The 27,546-nt window shown below is 45.2% G+C and overlaps 1 protein-coding gene across 1 annotated transcript in view; it reads right to left on the bottom strand.

The window, feature by feature from the left end:
• The window catches only part of nup210 (nucleoporin 210), a gene marked incomplete at its 5' end in the record, with an annotated part of 31,355 nt that extends 5,929 nt beyond the window's left edge, over nucleotides 1-25,426 (bottom strand). Inside the window, 35 exons of the mRNA XM_080534257.1 lie at nucleotides 607-753; nucleotides 942-1,056; nucleotides 2,895-3,031; nucleotides 3,383-3,603; nucleotides 4,625-4,800; nucleotides 5,044-5,218; nucleotides 5,617-5,708; nucleotides 6,346-6,504; nucleotides 6,764-6,895; nucleotides 7,276-7,356; nucleotides 7,470-7,649; nucleotides 8,062-8,124; nucleotides 8,471-8,606; nucleotides 8,710-8,837; nucleotides 9,216-9,344; nucleotides 9,801-9,902; nucleotides 10,551-10,655; nucleotides 11,056-11,162; nucleotides 11,274-11,466; nucleotides 11,599-11,772; nucleotides 12,090-12,308; nucleotides 13,884-14,029; nucleotides 14,564-14,783; nucleotides 15,234-15,389; nucleotides 15,699-15,836; nucleotides 16,051-16,191; nucleotides 16,816-16,922; nucleotides 17,153-17,221; nucleotides 17,614-17,772; nucleotides 18,067-18,199; nucleotides 18,832-18,982; nucleotides 19,193-19,289; nucleotides 20,914-21,045; nucleotides 21,920-22,059; nucleotides 25,299-25,426. Coding sequence (XP_080390383.1) covers nucleotides 607-753; nucleotides 942-1,056; nucleotides 2,895-3,031; nucleotides 3,383-3,603; nucleotides 4,625-4,800; nucleotides 5,044-5,218; nucleotides 5,617-5,708; nucleotides 6,346-6,504; nucleotides 6,764-6,895; nucleotides 7,276-7,356; nucleotides 7,470-7,649; nucleotides 8,062-8,124; nucleotides 8,471-8,606; nucleotides 8,710-8,837; nucleotides 9,216-9,344; nucleotides 9,801-9,902; nucleotides 10,551-10,655; nucleotides 11,056-11,162; nucleotides 11,274-11,466; nucleotides 11,599-11,772; nucleotides 12,090-12,308; nucleotides 13,884-14,029; nucleotides 14,564-14,783; nucleotides 15,234-15,389; nucleotides 15,699-15,836; nucleotides 16,051-16,191; nucleotides 16,816-16,922; nucleotides 17,153-17,221; nucleotides 17,614-17,772; nucleotides 18,067-18,199; nucleotides 18,832-18,982; nucleotides 19,193-19,289; nucleotides 20,914-21,045; nucleotides 21,920-22,059; nucleotides 25,299-25,426 — 4,888 coding nt within the window. The remainder of the gene's footprint in view (nucleotides 1-606; nucleotides 754-941; nucleotides 1,057-2,894; nucleotides 3,032-3,382; nucleotides 3,604-4,624; nucleotides 4,801-5,043; nucleotides 5,219-5,616; nucleotides 5,709-6,345; nucleotides 6,505-6,763; nucleotides 6,896-7,275; nucleotides 7,357-7,469; nucleotides 7,650-8,061; nucleotides 8,125-8,470; nucleotides 8,607-8,709; nucleotides 8,838-9,215; nucleotides 9,345-9,800; nucleotides 9,903-10,550; nucleotides 10,656-11,055; nucleotides 11,163-11,273; nucleotides 11,467-11,598; nucleotides 11,773-12,089; nucleotides 12,309-13,883; nucleotides 14,030-14,563; nucleotides 14,784-15,233; nucleotides 15,390-15,698; nucleotides 15,837-16,050; nucleotides 16,192-16,815; nucleotides 16,923-17,152; nucleotides 17,222-17,613; nucleotides 17,773-18,066; nucleotides 18,200-18,831; nucleotides 18,983-19,192; nucleotides 19,290-20,913; nucleotides 21,046-21,919; nucleotides 22,060-25,298) is intronic.
• Between the last annotated feature and the right edge of the window lie 2,120 nt (nucleotides 25,427-27,546).

Raw genomic sequence — 27,546 nt, 5'->3', positions numbered from 1 at the left:
GGCGTCTAACGATCGCAAGGTCGGCAGTTCGATCCCCGGCTGGCCAGAAGTGTCCTTGGGCAAAGACACTGAACCCCAGATTGCTCTCAATACACGGGCTCGTTCGCCAGACAGCGCCAACGTTCGGAGGTTCCCAAACGCGAACGCGAACCGGCACGGTTCTTTGCCGGTGTGAAAGCCCTAAAAGAACGGGCCGGCGCCTTGCATGGTAGCTTGACACCGTTGGTGTGTGAATGTGTATGTGAATGGGTGAAGGAGAGGCCGTCGTAAAGCGCTTTGGAATAATTCCACCATTCACTCGGTCCTACTGAATAGACCTAAATGGGTTGCCAATGACGTCAAATCCATTGTGCTGGTAAGTGAAGGTTGTCACTTTATACCGTTACGTACTCTATAATGGCTGTGCGCACTTCCCATCACCCCCTCGGTGCTCAATCTCGTTCATTTCCGATACACTTTGAATTCATAGTTCTATGGTGCCACCTCTCCCATGTATTTGTGTTCAGTTTTTTTTAATCCAATCCAAGCGATGGACGTTTTACGCTGCCTTATTGATATATCACAGCTAGTGAGGCTTTCCTCAACTCCCACCCCACCGTGTCTTACCGGTGGTGTGGTCGAAGCTGGTGTGTGTGAGGAAGACGTCGCGGGCGGGGAAGTCGACGGCGTCGTTGGTGAAGCTCAGGTGGCAGCTGACGGAGGTCTCTGGGCGGAGCTGGGCGATGGCGTCCGCCTGGGCTGAGGAGCAGGAGCCTACGAGGGACGGAGCATGGTATCAGAGAAGGACCCTTGTATGGTGTGTTACTACCAGTCTCAGTCTCTCTGACTGGAGTGTCGTCATTTGAAAGTCTTACCGTAATGAGGAAATAAAGCGAATGAGAACAGATTCTCCGCTTACGTGGCTGGTTGGAGAATATGAGTTAAATGAAGAGGTCTATTACCTATGATGTTGGTTCCCCTCTCTCTGGTGGTGAGCAGCACCTTGGTCTCCTTGTCACTGCGCACCGCTGCAGGGTGAGCCGTGGCGGCCGTCCTGGTGGCTGCCTCTACCACCACCTGCCAGGACAGAAGAAACATCAGACCAGACCGGACCGGGCCAGGCCAGGCCAGCCGTACCAGACCAGACTAGACCAGCCGTACCAGATCAGACCGGACCAGGCCAGGCCAGCCGTACCAGACCAGGCCGGCCATACCGGACCGAACCGGACCAGACCAGACCAGGCCAGGCCAGACCAGACCAGACCAGACCAGACCAGGCCAGCCAAACCAGACCGGAGCAGACCAGACTAGGCCAGACCAGGCCGGACCAGGCCAGACCAGGCCAGCCGTACCAGACCAGGCCAGCCATACCAGACCGGACCGGACCAGACCAGGCCGGACCAGGCCAGACCAGACCAGGTCGGACCAGGCCAGACCAGACCAGACCAGGCCGGACCAGGCCAGACCAGACCAGGCCGGACCAGGCCAGGCCAGACCAGACTGCCACAATAGTTCAATTAAGACACTTCATCTTCTCCTCCATCTGCAGTGACACAGCATCCCTGGTTGCATGCACCAAACGGCTTTTCACCCATCCTGTCTTTCTACAATCCGAAAGAAAGGGACAGGTTTTTCTTTGCTTGGCTTGTTAAGGTTTGGTGTTAGTTCATACTGTATGTAGTGTTTATAATGTTTAGTATTGTTCTTGTTGTGAAGCACTTTTGTCTCACAATTGTCTATGTAAAACGTGCTCTAATTTCGGTTTTGATTGAGGGACAGAGGGTGGCATCGATCGCTGAAAGGACGTGTGTGGTAGCTACTGCTGCATCGCTGCAATGTATTAGTCAATGCAAAGAAGTGCCGAGGCCACGGCCTCTGGTGTGTGCTACAGCGCTGCATCAGTCTCAGTTAGCGTCTCCGGCTCAGACAGAACTTAAGATCAGTCGCTGCGGCACAGAGAGCGGCGGGACTGATCCCGATAGCATCACTAATCCACTCCACACGGAGCCTCGCTCGTCCGTGCACTAATTGGAAATATTCCTATGTACGTTCTGAGGACTAGGTTTGAGCCTGCCACTGGCAAATAGTACAGTGGCGGTGACATTCTTAGAGAGATTCATCTCAGCTAATTAATCCTCTCCAATGCTCAGTCTCGGGGGAGGATGATCTCCACAGCAGGATATGGGAGGGGTGTTAGGGGGGGACATACACGCACGCACACGTACGCACACACACACACAACAGCCCGTGCCGATTCACAGATGTTCGGATAAGTCTGACGATACGTCTGTGTGTGGCGTCAGAAACTTTCCGGATCATGGCGCCTTCAGCTCTGTTCTGATGCAGTCTGTGCCGGCGCGACTTACTAGAATTCAAGGAAATACGTTGCGACGGGTGTGACCCAAAACTGATCAATATAATGACACGCTCTGGCGTACTCGAACACACTGTCATACTGTGTTAGTATACACGTCACACCGTGTTAGTAACATGTTGCAGCTAGGCGCGTAAGTGGTGTAGCACACTAAGGCGCACGCCATGTCATTGCAAGGTCCCCTGGTTCGATCGACATCCTGCATGTCGTCATCCCCCCCCCCTCTCTCACCCCTCCTTCCTGTTAATCTCTACTGTCTCTATCCCGATAAAGCAGAAATGCCCTAAAAATAATAATATATATATGTTACGGTACATGTGGGAATACGGTACATGCGGGAAAACTAGGGTTAGGGTTAGGTGCTAGGATTAGGGTTAGGGTTAGACATGCCAGCATGTGCCAAGTCGACGTTTTATGCTGCCATGTCCCCGGAAATGCCAACATAAACCGTTTTCCCACATGTACCGTAACATACACATATATATATATATATATATATATATATATATATATATATACATGTTGCAGTTGGCTACAGTACCTCTCTGTAGGTTCTCAGGTGGCCAGGGATCTCGTAGTAGACAGTGACGACACCCGAGTCTCTGGCAACAGCGACGCCCGTTTTAGGGTCCAGCTGCAGCAGGCCATTGGCTGATGAGCTCCAGCTACCCAGGACACCTGCAGGGAGCAGAGTAGAGCTAATGGAGTCATCTCTATCAAACACCACTTACACACATAAGACACGAGACTAATGGCTTATTCCGCACACTGCTTCACGCTTCAGAGGACGACGGTAGCGTTTTACAATTAATATCACTCAAACTTAATAATGATTTCCTCAGCTTGATATCTTGGGCTGGTGAAATGCCCAAATCATACATTCAGAAGAAAATTGCCCAATTATATAGAGGGGAAGGGCAGGATCAAGATCACAAAGCTGTCTTAAAATATATTCTTATCATGGAGTGTGCTTTAACCGTTCAATGCATAAAAAAAGGACACTCAGTAACACGTTGTCCCTCCTCTCACCTTCGGGGCTCCGGAGCTGGGCGCTGAAGCAGACCACGTCCCCCACCACCACCCTGTGCGCCTCCTCTGGGTGTATGGCGTGCTGCACGGGCAGCGCCAGGTAGTCCGCCACGCCGCTCTGCTCGGCGTCCCACACGGCCAGCAGGGTGAGGCCCACGTTGACCGTCCGTACCGACAGAGTGTTGTTACCGGGCCCTCTGCCCACCTGCACCAGGTCGTCCCTACAGAGAACAAGGGGGGGAGGGGGGGGGAGAGAGCCAGGGCATTCATTTGTGTATTTGAAAGTGTTGGAACATGAAGATGACGTTATGCTGGAATCCCATTTTTCTGTTTTTGGGGCAGAACTGCAACAGTACCACAAGTGGCCACTTGGTATTGTGGCACGACCCACCAGGTAGCAATCAGAGCCCCCTTACCCCCTAGCCATCCACGCTTCCTGACTTTTATTTGTTTCCCTCTTCTCCTTACTCTCATTTGGACACATCCCTGCTAAAATAGTCTGTCAGCTCCTTGAGAACAAAGTAATAGAATAAATTGATGGCGCGGGCCAATGAGGGAGTCTCCGCTCGGCAGTGCAGTAATGCCTCCCTGCTCCGCGCGCTCCTATTAATTTAGCTCGCTCAGGCGGAAACTCGATTTGAAATGGGGAGGAAGGAACAGCCCGGTAAATTAATGCTGTGAACCTTCGAGACATGCTGGTTTTAAACCCTGCCATGAACTCATCTGCCGTAGTTGTACGGGGTAGAGATTTACACACTCGGTCTGTGCAACTTGGTGACATACGGTGACATTTAGAGAAACATAGCCACAACTCCCATCTCTGCATAACTCGATGTCAGATAGATATCTTGGATGGGTCAATATCTAACAAAACCACACCACCATTGAAAAGACATTTTAAAATCAATACAAGGCAGGGAATCACTATTTACAATGTTTACTCTGCAACAAGAGCTAAGAGGACCTGCTCAGAGGAATGAGTTCTGTTTTCAAAGAGAGTGAGAGACATTCGTTCAGGCAATGCTGCTTGCACAAACAGCACTCAGAGAAGCACTCTACCACATTTAAAGCCACCGACGACAGCGTAATAACTCAAGAGCCTTGAAACACTCACAAAACCGCCAACCCTAACCCCGTACCTGATCTTACTGCGACTGCCTGTCTATCTGCCTTGCAGCTTTTCCTCTTTCAATTCTCTCTTTTCAAACACTAACTGAATCCTTTGTGTGTGGTTGTGACTACCTGTTGGTAGTAAAGGTGAGGAAGGAGTTGGAGCTGTGGAGGACTTCTCCGGTGTTGGCATGGGAGTGGACAGTGAAGGTGAGGACCATGCCCAGGGGAATAGCAGACAGGGTCTCTTTGGTGGAGGTGTGTAGAGCTGGACTGGTACTGAAGCGAAGGTAAGACACAGCCACCACCTGGGAAACAACGAAAGGGATACAGTTAAAGTCTTCATCACACAACGTCATCGGTCATGACAGGAGCCGACGCTACTTGTAGAGAATATAGAGTGGTATGACGCTGAACATCAAGTGTAGAGTCTGACTGTTGCGCAATGAGATGCGGTTAACCGAGGACAACATGGAAAACGCCTTCGCCGGTCTAAAGACGGTAACGGAAATCAAAGCCCCCCCCGTCACCAAGGAGGCACCCGGCCTCACCTTGACTGCGACGACGAGGGTTTGATTGACACCGAAGGTCTCCTGTGAGGTCACCAGCAGGGAGGAGGAGCCGGTGTGCGGTCCGGAGGACAGGAGGCCCTTCTCATCCACGCTGGTGATGACAGCCTGGTCGGGACAGCCCAGCAGGCGGTAGGAGAGCGCTCCCACACCGTGCCTGTTCACAAACACCACAGGGGAAGACCACAGCGGTGCCCTTGAGTACGGCACTTAGAGCCCTAAATTACTCCAGGGAGAATGTCCCTGTAATCTCTAATTGTATGTCGCTTTGGATTTAAAAGTGTCTGCTAAATTGAAAATGATAATTATAGTTGACAGGGTGTTGGTTGGGGAGCTGTCTACCCCCATGAACATGTGCAGTGCAGGGCACAGAGTGAGGTGGTTGTTGACATGGATTTAAACCCAGGATTTAAATTCCTCTTGTAAAGTAATGCAACCTACTGTAGAGACGCAGCAAAGTGTTACTGTGTATGCCAAGTCTCCAGTGGAGGTGTGACAAGGTGAGTCGTTTGTCGTGAATCGCAGTGTGTGTGTGTGTGTGTGCGCGCGCGTTACCTATTAGTTTGTAGTTTCAGCACAGAGTTGGGAGCCATCAGTACTTCATCAGCCTTCACTTCAGGATTAAGCATGTGCAGCTTGTCATAAACCTTGATCAAAGGGAAGAGTTAAGAAAAGCTCACTATTAGCTGTTTTAAACATCCTTTCATGTTTTCCTTTTGGTGATGAAGTCTAATGCTGTTTGAAGCAGGATGCACCAAACTCAGGCTAATCTTGATTCTTATCTGGGTGTTTTTAAAGTTATCAACCAACTCGGAGACAAGAAAAAAAAACTTGTGCAGTGTGTGTTCAGTGCTGTAGTTCTTCGGTTTTTCGGCAGCGGGACACTTCAGGGACAAAGCAGAGGTCCATAAAATACAGAACTATAAAACCTAGGAGAGGTGAGTGATTCCAGGCCACACCGTCAGATCTACCGCAGCAGTGTGTCCTGATCTGAACCCAGGGAGGGGAAGCTATGGTAGATGGTAAATGGACTGCACTTGTATAGCACCTTATTCCAAAGTGCTTTACAATGGGCTCAAATTCACCCATTCACACACACACCAATGACGGCAAGCTACCATGCGAGGCCCCCGGCAAGCTCATCGGGAGCAATTTGGGGTTATGCGTCTTGCCCAAGGACACCTCGACACGTGGCCAGCCGGGGATCGAACCGCCGACCCCGCGATCATTAGACGCCGGCTCTGCCTCCTGAGGCACAGCCGCCCTATAGTCACTACACCACACCTGGATCTGGACTTCATCACTGAGTTCCGGCAGGTTCCCCTCCAGTTGACCAGCCTCGGGGTCAGTGGCTCGCAGGACCACCTTCAACCCTGTCCGCCCTTTAGTTCTCCCAGACACACTCATGGCAAAGTAATGGCCTGAGTGGAGGTTCACGTTGGCCTGGAACACAACAACAGGGGGTTTATCATCAGTGAAAAGCAGATGGATTTAAAAAATAAAAAATAAACTGAAATAGACACAATGACACAGCAACTATTGGGAAGATGCACAGTTTAGTTTTGTCCTCAATCAGTCAATGTGATGCAAAAGGGTTCGGAGCAGCGAAAGCCAAGAATAGCGTTTGCGTATCGGAGTGATCTATAAATGCAAGCGTCACATAGTTTCCTCCTCAGGAGACAGCGAGGAGGACGGCTCCCACCTCTGCGTGTCGTGATTGGAGCTCCAGGATGTCTCTCTTGGTGGTAGACCAGTGGAAGGTGAGCCCGGGCAGGGCGTTGCCAAAGGAGAAGGGGGTCTGACTGCTGGTGAGGCCCATCACATACACAGGCATCTGTCAACAGGGAGCAACAGGGGGTCAACTTAGTAGGACGTTTACATTTTAAACATTCAGCAGACGCTTTTATCCAAAGCAACTTACAATCAGAGATTACATGGGCAGTCTCACTGGAGTAACTTAGGGCTAAGAGCCTTTACTCAAGAGCACACTAGTGGTGGTGTGTTCCCAGATGGGTTAGTGTTAGGGCCTTCTGATCACCAATCCAACTCACTATCCTCTAGGCCACCACTACCCCCCCCCCCCCACCCCAGTAAAGGACGAGGTGTAAAATGTCTATCACACAAAAGTACCATGCATCTTCAAGGCCAGAGCGTCGTGTGTTTGAGACACGAGACGCTGAGACGTACAGTTCATTTTGTCTTTCTGTCAGTTACCTGGGTCCCGGTCTTCATCCTTGTGATAGGCGCTCGGATTCTAATGCCTCTCAACTGCAATACCTCAACCTCCACTTGATCCTGTTCATGGAATGAAATGTTCACATTTTTGATTTATTTATTTTTTTAAATGGAGAAGAAAGTAAAACAACTTGTTATAGTTCCTTTGAAGCTATTCCCATAGGTATTCCTACCTGGGAGATAACAACAAGCTTCCCGGTCTCAGCGTCCACAGCTTGCACCAGCCCCGTCACTGTCACGTTGCCGACGGCCATGGCCCTGACGTGACCTATGCCGTTAACAGACGCTATCTCCTCATTGGCCAGGGAGAAGAGGATGTTGGACTGGGGCTGGGGGCCACCCTCGGATGTGATCTACCGAATGAAAAGAGCGAGGGGAGAGAGGGAGGGAGAGAGGAGAAAAAACATAAAAAACGTCAGACAATCAGTCTCGCATGACTGACCTTGAGGACACTAATGGCTTATTCATTAACTCCTGTCAATGTGGGGTCTCGGAGCAATTTGCTGCGAGCAGTTATCCTTGAAATGTTATGATAATCAACGGTACGGAAGTCAATCAAAATCCAAAAAGCATACAGAGCGTACGTGTACACTTATACACAAATCCATGGTCAGAGATTAGCTGGCGTGTGTGACAGGAGTGCCTCATAAATGCAAACAACATCAATGAGCATAGTGGCTCAACAGGAAAGTAGAGTATTTAATGTGGTGATTCAAATCAATTTCCCAGCAGAGTCTTATCAGATGAGAGGGGCGCAGGCCTTACCTGCATCATTGCTCCTATAATCAAAGTCATTCTCCTGGGGATGAGCTTGAATGGTGGAAACACCTAGAACGTCAGAAAACATCGATGGGTCAAACTCCCAAACATATTTACAACATTTAGGGCCGGTTTCACAGACAAGGCTTAAGTCTAGTCCTGGACTAAATCACACTTTCAATGTAAAATATCCATTGAAGATGCTTTTTAGTCCAGGATTAGGCTTAAGCCTTGTCTGTGAAACTGGCCCATTATGTTATTAAATTAAATTATGTTAGTTGCTACGACCGGTGGATTGATGATTCACTTACTTAGTCAAATGTATTGATTGTAAGTCGCTTTGGAATAAGGCGACTGGCTAAATGCCAAAAATGTACATGTAAATGTAAACAATGCTCCTGTGAAATTGTTGTACCTCTATTTGCTGGGGAACAGAGGTGATTTTGTTTCCATCTTTGTCGACTACAAAAGCGAACACGCTAGTCTGGCCGATAGCTAAGCCTTTCACCAGGAAGATGGAGGTGTCCTTCTCCGAGGGATCCGATAGGGCTCTGGGGAAAACAGGCGAAAACTTAAATACCATAGCTACAAGACGCGAAAGTCAGAAACCTGAGTTGATGAGATGAGCTGTGTGTGAACCGTACACTAACTTACTGCAAAGACACTATTGAAGACGCTGCTTTGAGTTTCAGATTCATGAATCTGAAATATTTGGACTGGAAGGGCTTCTTGTTGTCATCCAGGACCCTGACGTGAGCTCTCACAGACTTGCCAATCTCCACCTGCAGCACATTACATAGAATCTGCATCAGACAATTACTTGTTGCTTCGATGTACATTCGTCATCGGCATAGCAGGGGTAAGATGCCTCCTTTCCTTACTGGACAGCTCCACTCCAACATCAAATCAGAAAATGGAAACAAGCTTCACTGATGCAAAACACAACACTCACTGCTTCTTAAGCCATTTTTCTATTACCAAGGCTCTGCCAATATCTGACAGCAAATATTGATGTACCGCCTCTTGGAATTGCAGCGTGGCACCATTATAAGGGCTTATTATGCGTTATCTTTTTTGGACAGTCAGGCTTTTGAGGAGATAACAAGAATCGCACACTCTCAGACTGCAGATCAATGGGGCGGGATTATAAAATCAGATACCTTGTCAACCACTCTGACATAAACCTCCAGTATGTCTGAGACGTGGACTGTAGCCTTGGCGGGGGCTGGGAAGGCCAGGCACAGGTCATGAACCATCACCTGGACCAGCCCTGGATGGACCGGAAGCACCTGGAACATCCGGTAGAGAGGGAGAGAGAGAGAGGGCGAAAGCGCAATGATGAAGAGCTTCGCAGTATATGGCATATTTTTTCCCTGTTATTCATCTCCGAATATGTGTGTCATTTGCATGCAAAGTAATGCGGGCGCTTCGCATCCCATTTCACAAGACATTGAAAACGGCACCCTGGGGAAGGCGGAGTGAGCCGAAACATCGGCGAGCTGAATTAATGTCTCAGCCGTGAGGGAAGCGTGCGCCACTTTGATTGCTATTACCTTTCAGGACGTATGTAAATCAATGTAAATCAACCTGGTAAAACCTGATAGGCACCTCTGAAAAATCAAAACGAGCCGATCGCTGATCAACCTGCCTATACTGCTTCTACAGTATACCGGTTGCTATTGACCGATTCAACGATTTCAGCGGCATTGGCATTCTGAGCAACCCTCCTTCCTCCTCCTCCTCACCTGAGCGGATCCGTGAGACTCCTGGAACATAACCTGGGCTATTCCTTCAACACTGGCGTTGACGAAGAAGTAGCCGGACCCCTCCCTGAGGGCCAGGTCTGCCTGCAAGAGAAAAACAACAGCAGTTAAAAAAAGAAAAAAAGCTCAATAAAATAAAAATAAAATACCCATTAAAGACATTGCACATTGGGCCATCAAAACATCAGCTCCACGGACGCACATTATTAAATACTGTATTTCAAGGAGTTCTAATCCTCTTCTGACATTAAAGTGGACCTGTGGGCAGTGATATGGGAGAGGTGGCGGGGGGGGGCGGGGGGGGGTTGCGGGAGAGGAAGCTGGAAGTGACCTGAGTAAGAGGATTAGATGGCGTGCAAGGTCAAAGGCAAGACAGGATTAGGACAATACTGAGTCCCGGTGAGGAGGAGAGGACATGAACACAGAACAGACGTCACCTTTGACTGCTACGTGACTATGAAGGGGAACACTAGAGTGGTCAGAAGAGAGGTGTAATTCCCCCCTTGTTTCAAAAAACGGGTTGTTTTCAGACATTTCTTCAGGCTATAAACTTGAACATGTGTTATCTGTTGATGTGCTGTCTAACCACAGAATATGGTAACCCTATTCTGCGTGACAGCACAATGCTAGGACTACTCAAGGAAGGTTAAGAACACCATATAAGGTTACGATGGTAATATCAGAGTGTGTAACCCGCCGAAGCGGCGGGAACGTGGATACACCGAGTCTTACCCGCACGTCTGGGTGATTGTATATGGAGACGGCTTCAGGACTGACTGTCACATCCTCCACCAATAGGAGCTCCAGAGTGGCTGAGACAGGGGTCAAAGGGTCAAACTGCCAGGAAGAGGGAAGAGATCAAAACAAGACGGACTCCATGGTTACTGATGTAAATGTTACGCCGAGGAGAGGAGAAACCCCTACATGGTGATGTTCTCAAAGTCGAGTGGAAATGAAACGGCATGGAACAGTCATAATGTCATTGCCAACTGAAATACTCTAATCAGATGTTTATAAAGCTCTTTGTAAGGCTGCATTGTCCCCTTTTATGTATGGCGTTGCTATAGCAACCTTCGTAGGCGTGAAGGTTTCTTTTCTGTGGTCACAAAAAAAAAGCAGTCATTTATCGACAGCTTCCTGCCTGGCAGTCAGAGGAGGAAGTGAAAAACCACCCTCTCTATACTATGTTGCTCACAAAATGGATGCTTGTCTAACCACAAGTTTCTCTCTCTCTTACCGGACTGAGCACCCTGGCCGCGTCAAGGTGTGGCACCTGGTAACCCAGAGCAGTAACTGTGATAGCAGTAGACCCAGACTGGTGGTGGACAAGAACGGTCTGACGACCTGGGACACAAGAGCACCTGTTTATAGCGCCATGTATCAAAGGATGGAGAGAAGAAACTTCTCGAAAATATAAATCACAGAAAATCAGGTCAAATAAACACAGTACTGTACCGTGAAGTTTCATCTGTTTATTGCTGTCCTCCAGCAGCTCCAGCTCCATGGGCATAGTGGGCTCAATGCTGGCCAGGGACACCGTGGTGGACTCCCACACCATGCTGAGAGAGCTGAAGTTGTCGAACCTCCTCCCGTGTTGGTCGAAAGCAGCGAGGTCTAGCACCGGATTGCGGTAATTCGAGACGGGTACCTGCAAACAAACAAACGAGATTCATGCTATCGGTTCTAGTCAAGTTCATTATCTTTCACTGACTCTTCCCTTCCTGCCTACCGTCCCTGAAGTACACGACGTGGACCGTATTTTCCGTACGTATTATCTTACCACTTGTTTGTTTTGTTGCAGTAGAGGGCAGGTCAGGTCCAGCTGGGGGCTGGTGTACACAGGGACCAAGGTGAGGCGAGAGGGAGGGGCGCACACAAACCTGACCACTGCCGGCTCCACGGCTGGGTAGGGATTGGTCAGGCTGGGCTGGTTCCCCACTGTAACCTCCAACACCTAGAGATGCAGTTACCAATACTTTTACAACACATTCCTACTGGAATACGGCAGTTTGCCGTTGAAATGTAACAGAGTTAAAAAAGCAAATGAGGTGATCAACATCTGGGGTAGTCTAGGGTGTTTAAAAGCCAGGATATCTTTTTCCATCTGATTAACCTCCTATAACCAACTCAATGTGTCATTATGGTTAACTGAATTGTATTTCAGTTGCACTGAACACATTTGTAGCACATTGCAGCTTTGAACATTTTAAAGCTCTGCTGCTCTGTGAGTGGGAGGCCCCCCCCCCCCATCCCGTAGTGGACATCTCTCACCTGTTCTCCCAGGGCCCTGCAGGTGGCTCTGACCCAGTGTTTGAGGTAGCTGTGTGAGGTGGGACCAGTCAGAGCCAGGCTAACACTGTTCTCATCCTCAGCCTTCAGGTTACGGAAGAACTTGGAGGGCTCCAGGACCCAGGGTTTGGGGCCTCCCTCGAACAGCATGTCCTTGGAGGAGCCCAGTGTCACCAAGGCCACAGCCGCGGGGTCGACAGCCTGTTAATGACAAGAGGTGTTTCAGGGAGGGACAAGCACTGGTTCTTGTTTTAGTAAACAGGGTTTCTCACCAGGATGTCTGAACAGCATGGCACTGGATTGTATTATCAAAACCGACTGGCGTTTATTCATGGTAATATATGCAAAACATCAGAAATTGAGGAGCATCATAATGGTTTCGCTTTTGTTGCTGTTGGCAATCAAAGACAGTTACTCTCTTACTACTAAATGTATAGTACTGGCCCAGGGCCTTTTCGAAAGACCAAGGTTGCATCACAATAGTCTCTGCTCTTTTCCTCGTCTCCTCTCCTCTCTCAAACGCATTGGAGAATATCAAAATGGAGCAACCTTGGATCTTCTCTTTCAATGCGTTTGAGAGGGAAGCGAAGACAAGGAATAGGAGAAGCTCTTGGGTCGCATACAAAACTCTCTTGAGACAAGATGGAGTAATAGGCACTCCAATAACTATGATGTAAAAGAGAGTTGAAAGAAAGTGAGTAAAAAACAAAAAAACAAAAAAACAAATTGGCTTTAAAAAGTTGAATCGATTTTCAGGGGAGCATGATGTTCTGGAAAGAAAGACAAGGTACTGACAAGCCTTCCCAAGCGTTAAACGAAACACGCCTTATCCGGCATTTCGATCAATATGGAAAGAAAGGCACAGCTATGAAGCAGGCATGACAAAATGATCCATGCATTGAGATAAAGAAGCCTCTCTCCACAATGCCTGCTTTACATAAATTCCACATTCTAGTGGCAGAGGGGACATCAATTCCATTACACCGCAGTACTGGAGCCAAACCAGGAGAGAAAACAAATCAGTGTATCGAGCGCATGAGGGCATAATTAAAATGCACAGAACAATGAGGAAACCCAGGAGATGGGAATTTAACACTAGCTGATCATTGCACTTCTTCACAAACTGCAGGGTGTGTGTATGTAGGTATATGTGTGTGTGTGTGTGTGTGTGTGTGTGTATGTGCGTGTGTGTGTGTGTGTGTGTGCGTGCGCGTGTGTGTGTGTGTGTGTGTGTGTGTGTGCGTGCGGTGTGTGTGTGTGTGTGTGTGTGTGTGTGTGTGTGTGTGTGTGTGCGTGCGTGTGTGCGTGTGTGTGTCACACTCCTGTGCTGATTAAGAGAAAGGCTAATTGCTGCTCTGGGGAGAGTTGGGGTAGTGAAGGAGATTGCTGGGCAGACATCAGCCCACAGGTAAAGATCCACACAACAGGATGAATCCACCCAGGAGAGGCCCTACTGTTCCCTCACAACACAAATACACAGGTGGCTTGTTTTGTTAAATCAACAACAAAAAAAGGACATTTAAGGTAGATTCATTATAATAATTGTAGATAAATTATTTAGGGAAAAAAATTAAAACCCAGAAAAATAATCCCTACAATTTAACATTAATGTATAAAACATATGTGTGCGGTATAACACAGATACACACTATGTCCTTCTGTCTCAGTGTCTCTTCATAACCTTCCTGAATCCAACTGTGTGAATAGGGGTCATATGAGGGCCATATGAGGGCCATGCCATGGAGGGTCAGGTAGAGGGCCTCGGCCTGGACTCACTCTGAGTGGTGGGTAGGCAGCGATGGTGATCTTGGCGCTGAGGTGGACGTTGTTGTGGGTGTAGCTGACCGTCAGGGCGGTGTATCCTGGGGCCAGGGCCTGGGCTCTCACCCCACTACAGTGATCCTGTCCTGGAGCCAGCCTCCCTGTTCACAGACACACAGACGTAGACCCGGTAAGAACTCTCTCAGCAGTACAGTCTCACAAACCTGGTCACAGAGTCAAAGGGCTTCCGTCTAATCTCGTACCACAACATGGGACACACCACAAACAAACAGCAGTAACACTGGATCAGGTCCCAGACCAGTCATACCATTTATTATGAGTGATAACACACTGGAAAAACACACGATCTTGTAGAGCCCCTGAAGAGCCAAGAGCTCTTTGAAAGAGATAAAAAAATTAAAATAATATTGGCAATCTGCAAGTGACATAAAAGACAAACACTACAGGACACTAGAGGGTCTGCCATGAGCCACGTAGTCAGTCCCTGACATTGGCCTTGAACTGTTGTAAATCTGTGTCCTAAAAATGAGCATAGCATAGAAGCAAGAGGGAAGACGGTACAGTGTAGCACTTGGGACCGGTAAACCCGGGCCTCGTTCGTCATGATGAGTCGACTGTGTCGTCAAGGTTCTTAGGCCCGGAAGTCCCCAGCCCCACAGATTGCCCTGTCTCACCCTCCAGGAGCTGGAAGACTCCCTGGTTTTCCTCCTCCACCTGCAGGTCAAAGTGGGAGCAGTCGCTCAGCATGACCCTCTCCTCCCCTCCTGCCTCGCTCCCCTGGCTCTCCTCTCCCAGGAGGCCAAAGATCCTCAGAGGCAGCTCCAGCACCAGGCCCACTCTGGCCTCCACCGCGCAGGGAGAGAAGTCCATCCCCACGGACTCCACCACGTACACCTGGGACACGCACACACGCACGCATGCACACACACGCACGCGCGCACACGCAGACACACACACGCACGCGCACGCAGACACACACACGCAGACACACACACGCAGACACACACACGCACACACACACACACACGTCAAAAAGGGTAGGAGGGATAATTGGACGGTAAGATATGTTACAGGAAGCCAAGAAAGGAGTTAGAGAAAAGGAGTGAAAGCCGAGATACGGGTCAGAGTGCTCGATTTCCTTGACTTTTCCCCCCCATTTACATGAATACATAAACGTTATTGATTGATTCACTTTGTTGCTTACAATACACTACGCAGTCACTCATTTTCGGTCACACACGCGATAATGCTTTTCAGCACATTGACCATTGATCTTTCCCATAGTCTGAACAGAGAGTGCTGAAGGGACACCGGTTCCCCTCGAGCGTCTCTCTGAGATCTCACCTTCATCTGGCCGTAGTGCAGGGCGTTGCGCACGTCGTGCGCGTACACAACACTGACGCCAATGTCGCTGACGGTGGTCATCACTCCTTTGACTGTCACCGTGGCAACGGCTGAGTTGGAGGAGGACCAGCTGAAATTGCCGCTGCCTCCGGCTGCCTGGAGACAACACAACACAAGGTAGGTACATATTTACACTGGGGGTATAGGGAATCTAAAGTACATCAGAGCAACAAAGAGTCTCTAATTCTATTCTTTAACTCATATTAATGCTAACTCACATGAACTCATAGCTCATATTGTATACTCACTTATACAAAAAAATGAGGTGGTTAAACGAATTAACGTCAATCAATCATACTGTACATATTTAATGTCACTCATGATACTTGAGAGATTCTTCAGCAAGCCCAGGACACAAGTGTGTACCCAGATTAGTCCGTTTGGCTGTCAAACAAGGATGCACACCTTTATTGTGTACTGGTAGGCTCCAACCTTGGGTTGCCATGGAAACGTGAGAATACTGGGACTGAGTACTATGGGATTGTAGACTTCCACTTCCTGTTCATTGTGGACTGGGTTCGGGAGAGTATGGACTTCTCCAGCCTGAAACAAAAACAACAGCCTCATTGGGACAGAGTCAAGCCATTTCTGACAAATAATCTTGAATTGAAATGTTGATTGAAATGGAAGAGTTGGGTGACAGATGTATTATAATATTATTAATTATTAATTAATATTGTGCATTAGAGCAATTAAATGCACTCTAGAGCATGCTATAAAACTCTCTATTTATTATTTAAGTCATAATCAAACTCACTGGATCCACCACAGATTTGAGTGTAGCATCAATGAGTGTTTGTCCGTTTTTCAGAGCCTTCACACGGTGGTATGATCCGTTCACTGACGATTCCAGAATCTCAAAGAACTCCTTAGGGAAGGAAGTGTCGATGCGAACCTTCTGTGGATACACACACATGCCATTTAGCCAAAGCTTTCATCCAAATTTGAGTGAGTGCATACATTTTTCTGCATATATATGGTCCCAAAGGGAAGCTAACCCACAACCTAAGCGTTGTTGGCACCATGCTCTACCAACTGAGCCACAGAGGACCACACACAACCAAGATACCCTAGCTTTAAACCTAGAATATACAGTAACTAAGGAATGAGTATGCAATCACAGTAAAGCAGGTCACATGGCCACATGGAGGAGTGAGAAAGAAGTGGGCTACTGAACCTCAAAGGGTTAAAAGCAAAAGCTGTTTTATGAAAAATAAAGAGGACAGTGCCGACAGATATAAAGTATAAAAATGTGTTCTAAATCTTTCTTTCCTTCTTTAATGTCTGTCAGATGTATCAAAGTCTGCAGTTGATTAAGCATTCACAGGAAGATATAACATTCTCCTCCAGCTTTTCATTTCATTTCTTCCATTTCAGAAGAAGCTTAGGGTGAGGGTGTTTTGACATTTCTTGCAAACAGTGACAATGGAATAAAACTCATCTCTGGAGGTTAGGTAATGCCATAAATGTACGATCTGAACCAGATAGATTTCCACACATTGTGTTGTAAACACCAACTTACATCAGATATGTAAATTCTGTTGTTTGACTTGTCAAATACTTCAACGAGGACGTCATACACTCTTCCTGTTTCAAGAACCCAGCTGTCGCCAGGTTGAATCTTAAAACCTAATAGAAAAAGAAAAAGTCCGATTTTCCATTAGAAGATGTAACTGAAGAGACTACTAACTGATATGTGTGTGGATTGATGGCAAAAAACCCAATCAAACATTGAATCCATTTTAAATGTAGTCTATAACACAACAAAATGTGGAAAAAGTTAAAGGATCTGAATACTGTCCGAACACTTTAAAACTGCAATATCACTAACAAACACAGATGAATGTAAGGCAACAAACCCAAGTATCCTGGCTCCACCACATACAGAGTGCTGTTTGGGAGCCGAGACAGCCCCTGCATACGAAGGCCTTGAGGCAAGTGGTTATTAAGGACAATAACGTCAGGTATACCAAGAGTGACACAGGAGAACCATTCTAGATAGACGTTTCCCTCGGAGCTCATGTCTTGTGTTTGCAAGTGCACAATACAAGCCAGTGGTCAGCGCCTAAATCAGGGGCCGTTGAGTTAGAACCAGTCTGCCATATCTCATTACATCATCCCCCCCCCCCCCCATCTCTGCTCCACCAGGCTCACACACAAACACACTACACACACACAAACACACTACACACACACACACACACTACACACACACACACACACACACACACTACACACACTACATACACTACATACACACACATCCACACACATCCACATCCACATCAAGTAAGGGGTGAACGGTGTTCTCGAAGGATACTCTTGTGATCCAGCCCCACGGTGATGTGTCCGACCTGAAAGGCGTGAACCGTGGATGTGCTGGGCTCCAGACGGGCCACGGCCCGGTCTGCGTCCCCGTCAGGCCCGGCCACACTGTTCTGGACGTGAAGCTCGTACTGCTCACAGGGCATAGAGAGTTCTGGAACATTGACCAAATGAATCTGGGTTAGCTCATCAACATGTCTCTCTCTCTATCTCCCTCACGTTTTAGTAACATACTGTACTTGACACTCATGGCATGCAACAGTGATCAATGGTTTCAATGGTTTCAAGTGAAATCAACGACACCCAAACTATCGTGTTAAATGCAATTCAATTATTATTATTATTATAAGTAGTAGGAGTACTTAATTATTTTGTCTGCCATTGTTAGTACAGTTGACATACAAAAGACACATAGTGAGATTTCTAATGCTTCATTGTGTTCAGACACCTGTGATCTTGCCCTGTCTGATCTTCTGGACCTTGTACTGGATAGAGGTGCCGGCGAGCAGGTAGACATCGTGTGGAGGCGTGAGCAGGATGTTCTCCAGAATCAACAGTTTCACCTCCGCAGCACCCACATCCTGTGTGATGGAGAGCGTAGTTACAGCACCACATTTCAAGTTTCACATGGCAATAAACCAGAAACTTAGTTACAGAATGTGATTCAAAAGGGATATTAAACATTTGCTCCCAACACTCAAAATTCTCTCTATACATATTTTTTGGGGGGGGTTTAAATCTAATTTGCAAACATATGTACTCCTTCTGTCTCAAATACAACATTGAATAACGCCTCACATGGCTAATCTTTCTATATAATCGAATACAGAACTGGGCCTCTTATGAGCATGGTCTTTAATTTGAGCCTGTTGACGACATGACAGGCAGTTCACTTCCACGCTGCCCAAGCAGCTAGACTGGCACTGTGACAATCACAGACAAGGCAGGAGAGGAGACAGTTACGCAAGCCTACTATTTATAGCTCTCCATTTTCTCAGGAGCTTTGCTACCACCAGTGAAGACAGTTAGGGGAAACAAATTCAACAGAGCTCCAATTCTAACCCTAGGGTGCTCCGTCACTACTCAAAATAAACCACAATAAACCACAAGGACATAGCGATACAGGATGTTATTTCAAATAAAACTTTTAGATCAGGAGCAAAAACTAAAAAGTAAATATAAAAAAAACACACAAAAAAACCAGCATACATACCTTGTAGAGAGTCTCTTGTATTTTGGCCTTTAGCTTAGCATGTCCTGTTTTTAGTCCTGACACCAAGATAATGTCTCCTTGTTTTCCAACTCTCTCCATCTCAGAGATGTAACCAGGGGGTGTGTACGTAGATTCAGAGAATTTAAGAACTCTTGGGAGGAAAATAGATGACAAAATGCATTAGAGGCACTCATCAACAGAAAATAGGGACTTTACAAATGCATTCTAACAATATGACAAACCGGAGGTTGATGAATGGATATTATTATTTTCATTGAATTACAGCAAGCAGGTTATTGAATTGGAGCAGCCAGGTTGTTTCGCTACGTGACAGATTGCATGACAACACGGGAGACCTCACCGTAACGAGCTGTAGGAGTCAGAGAATCCATCCATGTCAGCATCTTTCACAATGGTCCAGCCAAATACCAGGCTTGCAAGGGTGCTGAAGGTGTTTCCTGCACAATCAAATAAATAAGGGTCAGAGACATTTCATAAAATACAGGACTTCAAATTCAGGGCCAGGTGGAAACACAAATTGCCCATATACCGCTTAAATATAAATATTAAAATGTGTTTTTTTGGGGGGGCTGTCAATTCTGAAAATGTGTTGATTAATTAGTTCCAATTACACGAAAACCAGACCGGCCACGCACGTGCATCAACAAGTGTGCGTCAACAAGTGTGCACGGAGCGTCTCAAATAGAACCAGTGTCTATTTGAGACGCGGATGAAATCAGGTGCTCAGAGACACATGGCGGACACTGACAGACATTGTTTGAAATATATATATTTTTTTAAGGGAAGAAAAAGGAGTGCTGAAGAATTTTGCAATGCTCGCATCTCATTGGCACATGTAGTTGCTTAATCTACTGAATAATCTAATGTGGACATGTGATATTGTTGGCCTTAGTTTTCCTGGTCCTTTATCAGAATCAGAATTGCTTTTATTACATCCAAAGTACGGGTACACAAGAGTAAAAGTCTTAGGATTAGGTTCTTTGATATTGGCATTGCAGTAGGATACAAAAACTGCAATAATAGAATCAAGTAAAATAAGTAAGGTAAGTAATAATAAAGTAGAATAAGGTGATAGTCATAAAGTGATGGTAGTCGTACTACAGCGAGACTAGTAACAATGAGTGGGGGAGTAATAGGGTACTATAAAGTTTAACGATGGTCCAAATCAATGGTGCGAGTTTCCAGTTCCATAGATTAAGACTAATGGATACCAACTGCTTGAAATGTGCTTCCTTGGTACAACACTCTTGTTAACTTAGCTACATGTCACTCATTGTAATAATAAAGTCCATTCATTCATTCATTCATTCATTGTAGCTTTAACTTCCTATGCGTGGTCTGATATAAAGAAAACTGATTTGTTTTAAATGAGTTCTCAACTAAGGATCTAGTTGATGAATGGGTTTAATTACTCTAATATACTTCACAGCACTAATAATATCCCGTACAACAACGCTTCTGTTATAATATAGACTTTTCAGCACAGTGTTGAAGGGCTTTGGTCACTGTGGCTCATTGGAAAAATGTGTGAAACAAAACCAATAACCCTCTTTCATCTTGGGTATTTGTTCCTTCCTCTTCCAGCCTTTCCTCATTCCACACGGTTTCAATAAACTGGCAGAACAAAAGCCTAAGGGCTGTCATAAAGACAAATCAGGCGGAGGCTGCAGCTCATTTGACTGTGTTGTCTGGCCCAAATGGAACCAGTGGAACAGAACAAACGGCTATAGTACTGCCTTGGGGTAGGAAGGCCTGCCTAGGGGCACGATGATCATCATCACCACTACAAAGGTGCTTAGGCAGGGTAGTACACAACACACTACTGCTGCATATAGCTACGCGTCACCGAACACAGATGACACAGTGGAGTGAGATCATGTTTTATGTGTACGAAATTGACAAGTATAGCCACGATTATTCAGCTTAATGCAGCTTTCAAAAAAAAAAAAAATACAATTCCATGTCCAATACCACAAGGGGTAACAATAACACACAATAGGCTCATAAATAATATTTATGTTATGGTTAGTTAGCCTATTATTGTTATATTGGTAGTCTTACCCTCAGAGTCTAGCGCATGGATCTTCAGTTCCAGCGGTGAGTCCTCCAGGTGCAGCTCTCTGGTGGTGGACACGATCTGGATCTCACTGATGATGTCCACTATGGCATCACAGCGCAGCACCTGTCCGGTCACTGAGAGAGGGGAGACGACACAATGGACTGACTTATAGTGCCTCTCATTCACCCATTCACACTCCAATGGCGGTAAGCTACCATGCAAGGTTGCCGGCACACTCGTGACTTATCAAGATTCATTATTAGCAATGGAAACAGTACGTTCAGAATATACAGTAGCAAATAGTTTTTAGCAAAGTGTTTTTGGCACCCCTAATTATTAGACAACTGTCTCCAGCTGCCACCATTCCTCTATGACAACTAGCCAAGTACAGTAAACAGCAAGACAGTAGCCTATTGCACAATTTAAAAAACAACAACACATTGAGCCCCAAGGGCTCATTTTCAAGTGTGACCTGTTCTAACAAATTAAATATAGAAATAGAAAAGATGTCTAAACAAACAGACTGTGCCTAGGGGGACACAAACATGCAGGTAAAATAGGATGAAGCACCTTCAAAACATTTTCCAAAACATTGTTTATGATATGACCCTCACCTCTCCAATTGATTGCTCTATACTATAACGCTTTCCACAAATGTGTTGAAAGTTTACTGTACAGGGTTCCCACACCTTCTGAAACATCAAATTCAAGCACCGTACAAGCACCTTTCAAGCACCTTTCAAAGACTAAATTCCCTCAAATTCAAGGACCCACTTGGCATAGTTTGAGACAGAACTAGTTGACGAGCTAAGTAAAACATTTTTTATATATATTATTATTTTTTTTTTTGAGAGAGAGAGGGGAATTCAAGCACTTTCAATGACCCATGTTTATTTTCAAAAACGTTTAAGACCTTGATTTCTTTTTCTCAAACTCACAAACTTTCAAGGATTTCAAGGACCCGTGGGAACCCTGACTGTAGGTGGGAAGTAAGGTCGACCTACTCACCGACATCCTCAGCCAGAATGATGCTGGTGAGTCTGGAGGGTTGGGTAGAGAGAGCCTGGAGAACCGCTCTCTGGGAACAGTGTCTGCTGCGGTCCTCATCTACAGCTTCAACGCTAGCCACCTCTGGTCTGGTGGAGGACCTGGAAGCGACACGTAGCATCAATTACCGCTAAATGCTCTCAGATTCACAGTATTTTCAGTGTAACCTATATTGTCAATGAGTGTAACCTAGAGGGATAAATCTGTGTTAACGGCAGGTGTCTAGATGAGTCAGATTCTACTAAGTCAATATAATTAGGTCATTACTGAAGGCAGGAAGGAGCTTGAATGACAGCTGACTGACAGCTGTGTATGTATGTATGTATGTATGTACAGTGCCTTGCAAAAGTATTCACCCCCCTTGGCTTTTTACCTATTTTATTACATTACAACCTGTAATTTAAACATTTTTTTATCAGAATTTTATTTGATGAATCTGCACAACCTAGTGTTAGTTTTTAAATGAAATGAGAAATATATATATATATAAAAAAAGAATTAAAAAAAATAAAGAACTGAAAATTGGCATGTGCATATGTATTCACCCCCTTTGTTATGAAGCCCCTAAAAACTTCTGGTGCAACCAATTACCTTCAGAAGTCACATAATTAGTGAAATGAAGTCCACTTGTATGCAATCTAAGTGTCACATGATCTGCCAGTATATACACACCTTTTCTGAAAGGCCCCAGAGTTGCTGAGAAGTAGAAGTCAGGGTTGGTTTATAAAAAAAAATGCTTTAGCAGTATGCTTGGGGTCGTTGTCCTGCTGGAAGGTGAACCTCCATCCTAGTCTCAAATCACTTATAGACTGGTACAGGTTTTGCTCAAGAATATCCCTGTATTAAGCACCATCCATCTTTCCTTCGACTCGGACCAGTTTCCCAGTCCCTGTTGCTGAAAAACAGCCCCACAGCATGATGCTGCCACCACCATGTTTCACTGTGGGGATGGTGTTCTTGGGGTGATGGGATGTGTTGGGTGTGCGCCAGACATAGCGTTTTCCTTGATGGCCAAAAAGTTACATTTTAGTCTCATCTGACCAGAGCACCTTCCTCCATACATTTTGGGAGTCTCCGACATGCCTTTTTGCAAACTCAAAACGTGCCTTCTTATTTTTAGCTGAAAGTAATGGCTTTCTTCTGGCCACTCTTCGATAAAGCCCAGCTCTATGGAGTGTACGGCTAATTGTGGTCCTACGGACAGATACTCCAGTCTCTGCTGTGGAACTCTGCAGCTCCTCCAGGGTTACCTTTGGTCTCTGTGCTGCCTCTCTGATTAATGCCCCCCTTGCCCCGTCCGTGAGTTTTGGTGGGCGGCCCTCTCTTGGCAGGTTTGTTGTGGTGCCATGTTCTTTCCATTTGATTATGATGGATTTGATGGTGCTCCTGGGGATCATCAAAGATTTGGATATTTTTTTATAACCCAACCCTGACTGGTACTTCTCAACAACTATGTCTCTGACTTGTTTGGAGAGTTCCTTGGTCTTCATGGCAGTGTTTGGTTGGTGGTGCCTCTTGCTTAGGCGTTGCAGCCTCTGGGGCCTTTCAGAAAAGGTGTGTATATACTGACAGATCATGTGACACTTAGATTGCATACAAGCGGACTTCATTTCACTAATTATGTGACTTCTGAAGGTAATTGGTTGCACCAGAAGTTTTTAGGGGCTTCATAACAAAGGGGGTGAATACATATGCACATGCCAATTTTCAGTTCTTTATTTTTTTAAATTCTTTTTTTATATATATATTTCTCATTTCATTTAAAAACTAACACTATTTTGTGCAGATTCATCAAATAAAATTCTGATTTAAAAAAATGTTTAAATTACAGTTTGTAATGTAATAAAATAGGTAAAAAGCCAAGGGGGGTGAATACTTTTGCAAGGCACTGTATGTGCCACTTCACAGTGGAAAATGGCCATGTTGCAGAGCCTACCTACTCTTCTACAAAACAATGCATTGTGATGGGGCTCAAGTTCACGTCCATGATTGCATTTACATTACATTACATTCCCATTTTTGGCAATTAGCAGATGCCTTTATCCAACGTGACTTACAACAAATACATTTGTCTAAGTAAGTGAATCACCTATTTATTCTAATCTATCCATCAGTCATCATAAGAAAAAGTAATCTATGGTAGTATGACCATCTTGACTGTCCCTCCTAAAGACCTCTTCATCCCCACTATCCCCCTGTACAGTTTCTCTACTGTAAATAAAAATACAAATTAAATAAGTAATTCTTCCTTCTAGCATTGTGACTGCCAACCTGGTCCTAGCATAGATTTGTTTTTGTTATGATGACTGATGTATAAGGTGTATTCACTTACTCGGGCAAATGTACTTGTTGTAAGGCGCTTTGGCTAAAGGCATCAGCTAATGTCTAAAATGTAAATGTGGGCGACAAGTATCATCAAGGATACCTCGCACCCCAACCACGGTCTGTTTGACCCCCTACAATCTAAGAGACTCAGGAGGTACAGGATCCTCAGGACCCGTACCAGCAGGCTACAGAACAGCTTCTTTCACAGAGCTGTCACTCTGATAAACTATCCCCCACTACTGCACTACTGATGTTTACAATACTACCTTTGCACATACTGTATATTGTGCATTGTACATGCCTCTTTGATACAGCTTCTTTTAGACCTCTGCACACTATAAACTGTACATAAACTACCAGATTGTATAAGCTACCTTAACTGTATAGCTCATAACTGTATATACCTCTCAACTAAACTGATGTTTACAATACTAGTTTAGTTTCCACATACTGTATATTGCACATGTCTCTTTGACATAGCTTCTTTTTACACATCTGCACATTACATAGTGTACGTACGCTACCTCACTGTATAAGCTACCTTAACTGTACATAGTTTATCATAACTGTACCTCTAAATTACCATACATGCCTAAGTTACTGTACCTATCACTATCATTGTTTATATCATGTTCTTATATCACTATTTGCACATCTGGTTAGATGATAAACTGCATTTCGTTGTATGGTACTTGTACTCTGCAATGACAATAACATTTAATCTAATTTAATCTAATCAATCTAAATATTCTAATAATGCCAGAAGAAGGAAGAATTACTTCTTTTTATTATTATTATTATTTATTCATAGTTGTTTATAGTTTAATGTATAGACTGGCTGTAACAGTTGTGTGGTTGTATGTGGTAGGCCTAGGGTTAGTAGTAGTAGCTGCTATGTTGCGATGCGTCCTTACATGACCTATGTATGAAATGTGATGCCTGCGAGGTTCACGTGTAGCCTACAGTCTGATTACTGGCAGGCATGAACATCACCTTTTGTGCATTTCACACTTACCATCTGTAACAGCCTTCAGTTGCCTCCAAGGTGAAGTTTATTCTGGTACTTCTGGCAAGAGGCAGTAGCACTTTGGGGATATTCAACTTCGAGTTCGAGGCACGCGTGATATCAAGAGCAGCTGACATAAATAAGACTAACACTGTCACTGATCTTATCGCAAACATCGCCATTTCCTTAAGACCAGATTTCAAAAAGATATGAACCGAAAGAACGAGATTATAGGGCAGGCAGGCAGATTACAAAAATATTAGCTGTCCAGTTGTATAATTGCTGAGTAATGTTTGTGAAGTTAATGCATCAATAATAACTAACATTTCCGACACTGAGTTATTGCCATGAGGTAATGGTTACATTGGCCATGCTACTGTAGCCACTTCCCTAAGCAAACACTCTACCATTGATACTTAGTTGCAATTGACAGTTGTAGCGGCGAGCAGCTGCCGCATGACTGTAACCATTTCTTGTTGTATTCTTCAAAAAAATAACCTGAAATGTCAGTACCCTTCAGAGGGCTCTCAGCGAAAACATACGGCACAAGTTACATTCATTATTTTCCAGGTTGAGGATAAAAAGTACTTTCGGCAACAAATTCTAATTCACGGGACTTATTATAGAAATACGCGCCATGTAAAATAATTGAAGGTGCTGCAGCGTGCATGCTGGGAGTCACTTGACGTCATTTTACTAAGGGAAGTGGCAATGACGCTTTTTCTTAAAGATGCAATGGTCCTTTTAATACAGTATGTATGGGTCCTCTTGAATGAATGAATGAATGGTCTTTATTGTCATTGATATAGTACAGGTACCATACAACGAAATTTGGGAGGGGGGGCTCCCCTGGTGCTAGGAAAAAAACTAAAAACAAGAAGGGAAAAGAGCTGGTTTACATAAATAAAGGCTATGTACACTATCCATATACTATACTATACAAATAAAACACTGTGCTGTACTCTATGCTATGCTATACCTATTCTAACATTTCCTATCTCTGAACCTTATGCACCCGAGGGTTGTCATATTGCACATAGTGTTATTGCACATTCATTTAAAGTGTCGCAGTTTGCAGGTTTGAAATGTTCACAGTTGTGTTTCAGTATTGCAATCTACAATCAACATTACATTATGCCCCTTCACCTCCACATTGACAACCTACCATTGTACAGTCCCCACTAGTGATTAGTGCACTTAGTCAGCTAATGTATTATTCATTCAATTTAATTTAATGATTAACAAACTAATTTGTGGGAGAAGGTTTCGGCTCTTTCACCTCAATTTGAGCAATTTGATTGTTGTTTAGGAGGGCAGTGGGACTAAATTAGTCTCAGCAACCCAATTCTTCCTCTAACTGCCTCCACTCCCTCTATTCACACCACTAACCATAGAAGACTGAGTAGAGTAAGTGCATGGCTTATGAATTTCCCATTTATATTCATTAATGGCAATACAAACCATGGAGCTTGTTGGCACAGATATGGGAAGCGATAAAGCTGATCCCCAAACCACTTACCAGGAGACGAGTGAGAGCAAATCAGCAGGGAGCAAATTCAAAAGATCAAATGCAGCCCTCCTAGTGCTTGTGATTTGAAAGCAAAGAGCTGTGCTCTCTGGTAGATGATATTCTAAGGTTTATTGAATGCTGTTGAGAATAGATCCTAATTTCTCTGACTGAGAGAATATGTCCACACTCTACAGAAGAGAACGCCACTTAAACATAACCTGGCAATGTTGTTTTGTCAATGTTGTTTTGTCTCTTCTTGTCATTTTATACAGTTACCTCACTGGACTTTGGTGTCAATCTTTGGCTTTAGGTAGGTAGTGACTGAGTTATACGATTTGGATGACAAGGTTTTCGGCTTTGTCTTAAAGTGGCTTTGAATTGCTATACAAATCCTGGAAAGAATTGACATTATGAAAGTCATGTACCTTGTGACGGCTACCATCAGGTTTTACCTGGCACCTTAAGGTGCATAAATCTACATTGCAATGCACCACTTTTCACCCCTAGGTGTCACCGACAGCTGTTTTAAATGTGGAGGTGACAGCTCCTGTAACCATGAACAGGGATGGAATTGATCAGTGATTGTATGTGATGTTTGTTGAGAACAGTTTTCGCCCCATTAATAATTATGTTATTCTATTCTATTTATAAGGAAAAACTAGTCATCCTCAGGAGACAGGCAGAGTTACTAATCACTTCGTCTCTAGCAGAATTCATTTATAGCTGCAGTAATCATGGTTTTGTTTA

This window comes from Nansenia antarctica, assembly GCF_963989245.1.
Source record: "Nansenia antarctica genome assembly, chromosome: 6".
Classification (NCBI taxonomy): Eukaryota; Metazoa; Chordata; class Actinopteri; order Argentiniformes; family Microstomatidae; genus Nansenia; species Nansenia antarctica.
Note: the sequence above shows the minus strand (reverse complement) of the source record. Positions and strands in the feature narration are given on the sequence as shown.